The sequence below is a fragment of the Porites lutea genome, chromosome 2, assembly GCF_958299795.1.
Source record: "Porites lutea chromosome 2, jaPorLute2.1, whole genome shotgun sequence".
Classification (NCBI taxonomy): domain Eukaryota; kingdom Metazoa; phylum Cnidaria; class Anthozoa; order Scleractinia; family Poritidae; genus Porites; species Porites lutea.
The window spans coordinates 28,718,828-28,730,114 of NC_133202.1; the positions used below are offsets into that span (position 1 = coordinate 28,718,828).

At 40.5% G+C, this 11,287-nt stretch overlaps 1 protein-coding gene across 2 annotated transcripts; it reads left to right on the forward strand.

The window, feature by feature from the left end:
• Positions 1-288: 288 nt before the first annotated feature.
• LOC140926804 (uncharacterized) lies at positions 289-9,188 on the forward strand. 2 transcript variants are annotated; one of them, XM_073376494.1, is made up of 5 exons: positions 289-404; positions 4,270-4,317; positions 6,031-6,281; positions 7,371-7,638; positions 8,461-9,184. In XM_073376494.1, the coding sequence occupies exons 3-5, from the start codon at positions 6,049-6,051 to the stop codon at positions 8,884-8,886; spliced, it is 927 nt and encodes a 308-aa protein (XP_073232595.1). In that variant the 5' UTR covers positions 289-404; positions 4,270-4,317; positions 6,031-6,048; the 3' UTR covers positions 8,887-9,184. The 2 variants fall into 2 exon arrangements, with proteins under 2 accessions (XP_073232595.1, XP_073232596.1); XM_073376495.1 differs by lacking the exon at positions 4,270-4,317 and having other exon boundaries at positions 8,461-9,188.
• The last annotated feature ends 2,099 nt before the right edge of the window (positions 9,189-11,287 follow it).

The following is an 11,287-nucleotide window of genomic DNA, read 5'->3' on the forward strand; positions in this document are numbered from 1 at the left end:
GCTTCAAAACTGAATTTGATAACAAATAAACCGCGGGGGATTTATTGACCGCCAGTGCAAGGGGGTAGGGTTGGGGAAAGAAGAAAATAGACTTCTTTTTTTAATTTTTTTTTCAGTGTGTAAATCAGGAGAAATACACCTTCCTACACTGAAAAAATATCTTTCATGGCTTACACCCTGGAAAAAAATAAAACAAGGTCTGTGTACAGCCTACATGTGACCCCGCGCGGGTTAAATTGCAACTCCTGAACCCTGCTGATAGACAGTAAATTATCAACACTTGTGGTAATCCATTGAAAGGTCATGGGATTTAGATTACAAGGTAAGAGAACCTTCATGCTGTGACTTTGGAAAAGCGGATTCAAGATTTCTTCATTATTGGGCAGAATCTCTACCACCAGAATGTAAGTGAATTAACACGAGACTTCTTGGAACGTCGAAAACGTGAATTATGCTTTAATGAAACTTTCATACCTTTCTGAGATTTCTAACCATTTCTGATTGTTGTGGAGTCACTCAGTCACAATGGTCAGTGATCACATAAACCGTTACAAATTGTTTTATAGTTACAGACCGCACCGAAACGTTACAACTTTACTGTTACTTCCTAATCTACAACATTACATATCTTATTCATGCGATAAAATTATTTCAGTAAGGGTTTGTAGACAAAGTGCATGCTGTATCGAGCTGTTTATTTTGGGCCAAGCTTCGAGAAGCCATCGTAGAAGCAAATCTTCCAGAGACGGTGCCACATGAGGCCACAAATCACGTACACGCGGAAATTATGGCATAAAATTGAAAATATTATTCACGGTTTGCGCCTTTTACTGGTTTAAAGCAATATGTTCAAACTTCATTGATTCAAAATTCTAGAAAATGAGTCAGGGCAGGGGTAAGGTATAATCAGTTCGAAATATACTCAGGGTGACTTTAGAACATAAATGACACCGTCAAAATCATATTATCTTTTTTAAAGTGACTTCATTTATGCTCATGCTCTTTTACCTAGTGACCAATCTTTCTCCAGCTTTGGTGTTGATTTCTTTCCAATTTGTTCATGACAAACAAAAACAAACAAAACTTCTTTGTAAATCCCAAGAGGAACACCACAAGACCTTCCCAGAAGGGACGGGTGCTCTGTTGGTAAACGGGACTGACGGGGCCCGGGCAGGGTGTTGTCCGACCGGAAATGCAGGATTTTTGCCTGATTGCAGATCTTCTGTATTTTCATTGTCTCTGCAATTTAAATCCAAAGCTCGTTTGTTCGTCCCAAGAACCGCAAGAACTAACTAAGGCGTTTATATGACTGAGCCAAGGAGCCCGGGTGGCGGTGGGGCGAGGGATGAGGCGGGGGGTGGGAGAATCTTCTACGACGGGTCCATTTTAAAAGCGCCTTAGTCTTCATCTCATCTCGCTCTGGCGTAGGTTAAGCCTTAAGCGATACCTCTTTTCGTAAAAATACTGCCTTGTCGTCCTGAACACCCTAAAAAGGTTCGAACACTGCAAATTAGAAGCTAGGCGAGACGAAGAGCATCCCGCAATTTTCATATGGGAGTTCCCCCTGGTGCAAGGAGGTCCAGGCGGTTATAGCTTAACTTGATTTATATGGTTTGAACACCCAAGAATATTCCTTCTCGCCTTTTAGACGGAAAACCTTTCCGTTCCCCACCCATTTATATATACATGTATACTGAGTCATAGTGGAGCAAAGCTAGTTTCTTATCGAAGGAAACAACGCGACGGCAAGGCTTAAAGGGTACCTATACACAGCCCTCAATCAAGGTCGATCGAGGTGTTAACTTCTTAACAACCACGCCTCCACATTTCGTGTATATACGTTAGTCTAAACAATTTCCTTTTGTTGTTTGTGGTTCATTCTAGATCTTATTCCGTAAGTGATACCTCCAAATCATCGCCGGAAATTGATCTTTCCATCTACAGTCTATCAGATACTGTTTGTCGTCTTGGGTTGCTATAGAATTATTTTTATGAAAGAGTATTTGCCCAAGAGGTAAACAAACCAAAGGAAACGAATTAAACAACTTACAAAGTTAAGTTATAAATCCTTTAGGGAATTTAATACAAGAGATGTGCGGTTAGCCAGGAGTTAGGCAGTAGAAGATTCTTACTGGTTTCTTATCTCTTAGGCCGGTTATAGATTTCATCTCGTTATCGATCCGCACAGCCTGTAAACGGTCTCTAGCGGGGCATTAAGGGCAAGGAAAAGGCGTGATAAGGCGCTTATCTATTCAGGCTACATATTAGTAAAGGGAAAACACCAGTGCGGAATATAAAACAGAAAGTAACCAATGCTTGACCGGTATTAACCGCACCCTAACCAGGGTTGAAAGTGGCTATTTATTCAGTCTGTTGTTCAAACGCCGGGATATCTCTATCCAGCGGATTAGAGAAACCAATTGCGTTATCAAGTGGATATCCGGATAGAGATTTAACCAGTGGATTGCGCTACCCACCCTTTTAACAGCTTGCTGGGGCCTGGTACCTTATCCTGGGGACGCTTAGCGCGTAGCACTCGAATTCGCTCAGGTGGTGCACAAGCAAGTCTTTTCTTTCGTCCTTGATCGCGCTTTTTAAACTCTTTTCCGGCGCTGCTGCTTTCAAAAACAATTGAAACAATTGAAACCTTATTTGCTGTCAGAACAACATAGTTAACATAACTTAAGCATATACTCTTTCTTTCTTAATACATTGTATTTTAAAACTGCTTCTTTGGAAATAAATTCTATCTCAATTCTCTAAAACTTTAAATTCTGGAGAACTGGCTAGAAAATCTTAGGATTATTTCAGCTCCAGGCCTTATTAAGTACAAATAAATATATATTTTTTTCTCTTTCACGTGAGTATGTAATTAATTAAGTACAAGGTGAATAAAAGGTATTGTTGTTGTTCAAAATCAAGATGGCGACTACACGTAGCGTATCTGCTCGCTTGAAATATTTTACAGCTGCAATGGACGCTTTAGGGTTGTCTAAACTAAGACGAGACATTCTTTTACAATGCAAAGAAATCACATCAATCTCGTTCTCAGACCTCTGGGAACGAGAAAAAACCTTCAGGAATGTCATCACCGTGTTAAATGTCACGTGACAGGTCACGGGATCGAAGCGTAAATACTCAAACCTGATCAACGCGCGTTAATATTCCGATATTTTTAACAATATTTTATCCTTGGACATTGCTCTGCAATAAAGGAAATTCGATTCTAAAGACTTATAAAGGCCATTGAAAAGGATTCCTTTCTATGACTCTGAATAAACAATTTCGTCGTGTTTTCTCTCTTCGCGAAAGAAGAACTAGTTTGTGTTCGGAAATGGTCAGTCTGTCAAAACAGATAGTAATTTCGAGATATCTGTTATCTTTTACGGTACACGGTGACCTGGTGCGCCATTTTTTCTTAAAAGGGACGCACCTTATTATTTGTTTTTTTTTCTCTCTCTCTTTCCGTTTTTTCATGGTTCTCAAAACACTCACTGTTATGGAACTAATTAAACTCAAACTGCTGTAGAGACCCGAGCATGTCATTTTAAAGCGCTTTACGGTCATTTCCCCCAAGTCATTCCACCCCGTATACTAAGCCCCCTATTTTGGAGCGAGCAATATTATATTTCAAGCTTGCTTGTTTTGGTGTGTGGCTTAAAGAACGAGGAATACTACATTTGAAGCGCGCTTGTTTTGCTTTACGGCTTACAGAACGAGGAACATAACATTTGAAGCGCACTAATTGACTCGAAAATAGGGGGTTAAGTAACCGGGGAGAAATGACTTGGGGGCGAAGTGACCGGTTACCTTTAAAGGTGATAATTTGTTTGTCGATGGGCCTTCCAAACTGGATTATGCAAACAACGCTTACAATGGTAACCGTCATTTGAATTAAATCAATATAAATGTATACACAAGTAACTAGGCTGTCATTAAGTATTCTCAAGTGTATCCTTGGATATGCAAATTTATTTTCTCGCAAAAGACAGCTTTATTCCGCTCCTGTCATGCAAATGATCTTGAATCTAATGCACTGCGAAAGCGAGCTTAGCAAATTGTCTTGGAGTGTGTCTTGCCAATTTTAACTTCTCAATAAACTCTCCTGGTATGTCGCCATAAAAATGTCCGTTGGTTGTTGGCAATAAATCGACGGAATCGCTTTCGGCTACTGACAGACAGTCAGCAATATTGTTTACACCGTCAGCAAGGTTGTGTAGCCTATCGAGAGCAAACGGGAAATTGAATTTTGGTTTTGTTTCTACGCAGAATAAATTAGCAGGCTTACCAGGGTTGAACTCATCGATCTGCAAGCAAGTGAGTATACATTTATTTTTTGTTGTTGTTGACGATTACAAGCAATGTTGTCTCGCTCTACTGAATAGATAAATCCGGTTACTTTCTGCCATGTTTTTCGAGATTAATCTGTGGGAAAGCGCCTTATATTAAAATTCCAGTGAAATGTCATGTTCTGCGAGGGTTAAAAACCTGGCCCTCGATTTCGCATTTTCTCTTCGAGAAATTTATATTTGTGATGTTTTCGACGACAGATTTTTTTTATAAGCCTTCTCCTACAAATGGTGTCTCAATGACCTCTTAGATTTTACAGCCTTTTTCAGCTGTACTTTACCGAACTGTTTAGTAGTATTTTCCGTTACTGAGAGATATTGGCGTTGGGTCAGAGTGGTATACAGCTGAGTGTATGGACTCTTGCCATCGTAGTTCTGTTATTTTAACTGAGCTTAATCTAAAACCAGTCTTGGTTTGTTAAGTGAAGTTACTTCTTCGTTCAGTGTGTAACAGCAGGAACGATATTCAAGGAATAATTATTGCAACAAGCGGTCGCGAAACCAATTGTGCATCTGATACACTCGAAAATGTCTTATTTCCGCTAACTCATCGTTGTGCGTTCCTAAAAGAAAATTGCTTAACACCAGAGGGAATCAGTACAAGAACTTGAAATATCTCAAAGCTGGTCACTGCTGGCGAATTTGCATCTTAATTAATTAACACTGACAGCTAGCTTATATCAAAGAAAAATGAATTATTTCATATACTTCACATCATAGCTTATATCAGTAGCATATATTTTTCGTATCTTGATCATTAATCGCAAAAAAGAGATAATGTGTCTTATACTCTATTATTGTTTTTTTGATTTTTTTAAATACTGTGATATATCGTCCCCCCATAAGCTCTCCGAATTTTAAGGCCCTTGTCAAAATAGAAAAAAACTGCATTTGAATTGCGAATTCTCTCAGATGAAACTCCTCCCACGTTAAATTTACCGTAATAAATACTAAGAGTTTTTCATAAAAGAAAGAATTAAACAATCCCTTTCAAAGCTCTTTTTCAAACTAACAATTCTTACTGATGAAATATCAGGAAAAATAACAACAATTTTTCAATGTCTTGCCCCAGCTTAGGCATTTACTTTTTGAACCTTTCTCGTGACGCACGCCAAGAATCTTCAAAATTTTTGCAGCTGCCTCCCTTGCTTTACTGAAACTGGCAGCGGGTCTGACATTTAAATTCGTCTTCTATTTATTTAAAATGACCTCAACCTCTTAAAAAATTGAGTTGGTTTTAAAGCTATTATTTTTAGTTTTAAAGTTCCAGTTTAGTCTTCCAAGAAAAGTTTTTTTTACAAAGTGTTAAGTTGTGTTCTCTGGCAACGCTTTGACAGGGCACCCAACGACTGTTTTTTTTTTAAATGTCTGTTCGGAGAAGCAAATATCCCTAGAATTTTCTATTACTTAAGGACGATTATATTAAAAGCTTACTCGCCATTGATAAGCATATTACAAGCGACAATTCAGGATCATCACTGATCGACCAGACTCCAGTTGTTGTAAGTCTTCAAAAGGTGAATAGCATTAATCACTGGATAAGCTGGGTTTTCCTGATACTTATTCACTCTAGATAACCCCTTTATCAAGTGGATAGCGTCATCACCACTGGGGTCAGGGGTCGACAGTGATCCATAGAGATCGCTCAGTGATCTTACTCACTTCCAGTCCTCTTTTCCAGATCACTGAAAGAAGTCTAATGATGGCCCAAGAGATCGTCAACGGTACATATCAAGTTGACTACACCTCCTTCAGAGGTGACGTCATAGTATGCTGTGGGGGCTACGAGGGGCGCTTTGAGATGGATGCCGTAGAAGCCTTTTGTCTCAACACCGGCACATGGGCGGACCTTCCCCCAATGCCAGTGGAATGCAACAGCCTGGCCGCGGGAGCTTATGGAAGCGCTCTTATTACTGCTGGAGGTTCTGCAAAGTGAGGCCAGAAGCTTTTATTTTTCCACAGGTACCCCAAGCTCACGAGTGCGAATGCATTGTTGCGTGACAAAAATATTATTAATAAGGGCATGTATGGGTATTTGAGCGGTCGTGCTTTAGGGGTCAAAAATAGTAATAAAAATACATCAGAATTTCTTACGTTGTGTCCTTGTCTAAATTTATGGTGTTTTTGTAGCATTTTTGGCCGATATAACGAACAACGGCAAAACTAAAACTCGCTGGAATCGCCCTTAAACAGCCAGAAATGCAAAGAAAACACCATAAATTTAGACAAGGACACTAGGTAAGAAATTCTGATGTATTTTTATTACTAATTTTTACCCCATTAACAACGATACAAACCTTTACAATATTTCTCTTACGCAACAACGATTCTCACCCGTGAGCTTGGGGTACCTGTTATTTTTCTACCAGTCTTAATCCTGATACCGTAAACATCCGCTTTAAAGTCTCCCCACTTGTAAGTCGCCTCATGCAAGGGAATCCGAATTCCAGAATCCAAGAAATTTTTACAGTAGTCACTAAAGTTTTCTCACGAAAGTGGAGGCTCTGCTCGAGGCTCTGCTCCTTATGAATGCATCCGTTGAGTATAATATATGTAACGTAGAAAACGTAGCATCGTCAGGACTTAAAAGTATCATTTTTCGAGTTTTTTTATAATGTTGCTGATTTGGAATCTAGATTCACCCAAAACTGATCCAGAAATAATTTAGTCCCTTAAAACTGCGAGACACGAGTACGTTTTTTTAACTTGCTGGTTTCCTACTGATACCACAAGCCTTCTTTACACACATCAGGCGAACCGATTGCAGCAACGGTTGCCCTCGAACCCTTGAGACAGCCGTAAAAAACTACCTTGGACGAGGGCATAAATTTGGCTGCTGTGACAGATCGCATAAATTAAAACTGGCTTGATTTAGTGCAAAGAAGTTGTCAATTACAACGTGAACGTGTCATATTTTTGCTATCGCGGGATCCGTAAGCTCGATGCCTTTTGTCCTGTTACCTGTCGTTGTAACACATCCACTAGGGTATCGTACTATCATTTTAATCTCATATTTTACAGCAAGAGGCCCCTTGATAGCGTATCACTGTTTGATTGGAAGGAATCTGCGTGGAGAAAACTGGCTCCCATGGTAACCCCTCGCGCATACCCCTGTGGTGTCACGGATAAATCGCGAGCTCGCCTTGTGGTAGCAGGAGGGTTCAACAACAAAGAGCTTAATTCTGTAGAAGTATTTGACATCAAGACAGAGAAATGGCTGAAAGCCCCTTCTATGCCAACAGCGCGCACCAAGTGTGGAGGAGCTATTGTTGGGGATTACTTTGCTGTGGTACGTTAAACCATTACCTTTTTTAGCTATAGGGTATCATAAAGAATAGCCTGCGTAGCAGGCGTCGAAAGGGGTAGGGAGTACATGAAAAAGTATGATCTTGATGGGAAGTAACGAGAGACACCTATCCGAAATCCGAAAGACGAGCTAAATTCATCTCTCCATTAGCCTGCTTGCAGTCGGTTTGCCTGCCGAATTTTTTCCTCTAAATAATCCTTTCTGCCGAAAGAACTGAGATGAAAAGAGAGGGACGAGGAGGGTTGCGGGACGAGACGCGGTGCGGCGCGCCACCCCTATCCCTTCTCAGTTAATTGCCTTGTTTTAAGGAAAGAGAAAAGATTGACTGTAAATAGTCTATCTCGTCATTTTCCAGCCTTTTTACCAAAAGTTCTCATAAGTTCAATGCTCGAGATAGGAAAATGGGAATGTCATTATAAAAAATAGTTGTTAAGAAATGTTAGAGAGTGCCAGCCTTTCAATGTGTTTCAGATTCCTTTCCCGCGTAATCCGTTGTGTTCACAAACGTCCTCCCAATCCAATATGGTGGTTGATCTTGTAGATAGAGCCTCTTTAGTCCTCACTTCTAACTCTCTGTGGTTCTTCGCTTGACACTTCGCTCACCTCATCTGCGTTTGTTGGAAATACTCTTCAGGCGCTCCAACTACTGCTCCAAATACTGCTCCAACAAGCTGTGATACCGGAATTATTTGAGAGATGGACGTCTGCTTCTTTCGAAGGCTTTTCAATTGCTGAATAGAATCACCTCGCCTGGAATACAGTAGAACGCAGCATTGCTCTGTTAATGTTAAGTTATTTTTTCAGGCAGGTGGGGATGCGTTTGGACGACCTACCAATGCAGTCGAATGCCTTAACTTGAAAACTGAAAAGTGGGAAACTTTTCCCGCCATGAACATCCATCGCCGTCGCTGTGCAGTGGTATCCGTGGGCGAGAAGCTTGTGGTAGCAGGCGGGCTAACTCTCGGCGACTACTCACTGGACTCTGTGGAGATGTTTGACCTTCGCAACAGGAAGTGGTTGGAACTTCCAAACATGCCATATCCGCGTTTCGGCTGCGGCGCATGCGTGATCGGCTCGCAAATGTTTTTGGTCGGTGGGAATGAAAAGTTGTGGATGAAAGCTTATTCAAGCCGAGTGGATTGCTTTGATGTGATTTCAGAGAGCTGGGAAACCCTACCAAGCATGGCACATAGAAGGCTACACCCCGCCGCAGTCTCCATGAGTCTCTAAGCATGCGCTGCACACTAATGGCGAAGATAAAGAAAGGTCGATTTTTCGCATCCAAATTAAGATTTAATCAAAGGATGTTAATATATTGGTTTTGGAGATTTTACTTGCGTTTGCAATGACAACTTATTTGACGTACTTACTTAACGAAAGCGTTCCTGGTTTCTTTATTACATGAAGAATTAAAGCTAATTTGTTTCGGTCGAAAATTAGCCGTGTGAAAGTAGGTCAGTCCATTTCGTTACTTCTTTACCGGGTAACATAATTCTTCGCAATAAAGCGCGATTGAGGTGAAACTTGACAGTGATAATTAGTGTTTTTTTTCCTAGTTCTTCGCAAAGCATGAAATTAAAATTCAGCCACCCAGTGGGAAACTGGGAAACTGCCCACCTACCTCTCCCCTAAGCCATCCTTTTGCCCTAAGTGAGAAGTAAGTGTTACTGTAAGCTCAGGGGAGGGGTAGGTGGGCAGTTTCTCAGAAAACTAAATTGACCCAAAATTCATAGTGCAACATTGTTTGCAGTACTAACACAATCATGAGTCTTTTTACTAGACATGGGGTCCTTCAGCGTCTGAAGACCCTAAGTTTATGGCTCTAGAAAAGGAGAAATCAAAGGTCTAGTCGTTTAGTCAAAACCCTCCCTGACCACAGCGCCAGTCAAATGGTGCATAGCTTGCGAACAAGATTTCTTGTGAATGGAAGTTAGAAAGCATTTAAGAGGGCAATCTTTTTGTAGTGACTTGTGTCCGAGGCTGATTACTTTGCACTTTTATGCAAAGAGAAGTGAATTTTTGCTTTAATTTTTGTATATTTTTGGATAATTGTTACGTAATCTTTTGCAAAAATTGTTCAAACTTTGGTCTGGAAAAAACTTTCCACAGACAGTTAAAACAACTTTCTGACGATGAAAAGAGAATTGCTGCTTTGTAGGACTACACGACAGTAAATAAATTGCCCAATCACTGAGTATTGCTTGAGATTATTTTTAATCTTTGAGGCTTTCCCCAAAACATTGGCAGATGTTCTCGAAACGGGCTGAAGACAATGAAAGTAAAGATCCCCTTAATTTAGATTTAAACAATGAAACTTGACTGCACAATCTCTTTGAAGGTCTATTAAGAGAACATGATCATGGATAGTTCCAGTTGCTCAAGTCTAGGGCCAATGTTCAGTCCCCCGGAGGGTTCTCCCTTTGATGACCTATACGGGGAGGCTCCGCCCGAAAGAGGTCCCTTTTTCACACTAGCTTAAAAATATGAAAGGGTAGTGACATCTGACTTTTCGGATTGTAAAAAGACCCAAAAGGCCGGCTAAAAAATTGTGTTTTATGGCTGTGAAAAATTTGAGAAGACGTTCTGGTTTTGTGTTTTATTCATATTTAAAAGACAGTGCAGTTAACGCTTTAAGCCCTAAGAGTGATCAGCGTCAAATTTCTCCTTGTAATATCACTGCTTTATAAAACAGAGTGGTCATGAGAATTAAGGACATGATCAGACGAGATGAATCTAATTGATACTTCAATAAACTCTCCCCACTACTTCTATTGAAGTTTGATGGTTAAAGTTCTAATCGAGATAACGTGAAAGGGGCACCATTTGTCATAAAAAGGTGTACGAAAGGGAAACCTTTTCTGTCAGAAATGGTTTATACTAAAAGGGTAAGTGGTTAGATTTCGAGCCGGAGCCTCACGGTAACTTTATTGAGTACCCCCACTGCCCCACCCCCGGGTGCAATTAAGTTGCCCTTATGACTGCTCAATAGGGAGTAACAGTTAAATGGAGGTTTCATTGCGGAGACCGGATACTACTTCCCTGAGGACTATAAGCTATACCGGGTAGAACGCATTTTTCACTTCTTCATGTGAAAGTTGGAAAAAGAAGAATGCGCAGGTCAGGCTGACGAAATCGTGCAACATTTAAAGCTGCTGGGTGGCAGCGTTGTTCTTGCAAGGGTGGTGGACTTTAAAATCTAAATGCCTCGTGTTAAGCGGCTGTCTCTTGATTTTGTCAAGTTTCTAGGACAACGCTATAGATGTACAATTTCACAATTAGTTCATGCGTTAGCGTGCGTATGTCGAGATATTAAGCACTTGGGAAGTTTGGAGAGCACGAAAGAGGCGTAAGAGTTGCACGAGGCGCAGCCGAGTGCAACTCTAGCCTCTTGAGTGCTCCCCAAACTTCCCAAGTGCTCAATATCTCGACATACGCACAGCTGCAGCATGAACTAATTGTTTTATAACATTATCAAAGCGATCAGTGCATCAGTTAACTTAAAATTTTATTATTGTAGGGTGCGCTCAAAGCAGTACGCGTCAATGTTTACCTGAGTATATTTTTTTCCTCACAGTTAAGCTTCTGTTTTTATCCTGAAACTGACAGAAAGTGTACTCTAGAATGATTGTAA

Excerpts from the sequence above, each read along its gene's own strand:
- LOC140926804 (XM_073376495.1), top strand. The coding sequence starts at position 6,049 with ATGATGGCCCAAGAGATCGTCAACGGTACATATCAAGTTGACTACACC. Across the intron at positions 6,282-7,370 it reads ACTGCTGGAGGTTCTGCAAA|CAAGAGGCCCCTTGATAGCG; the intron begins GTGAGGCCAGAA and ends CATATTTTACAG. Across the intron at positions 7,639-8,460 it reads TTGGGGATTACTTTGCTGTG|GCAGGTGGGGATGCGTTTGG; the intron begins GTACGTTAAACC and ends TTATTTTTTCAG.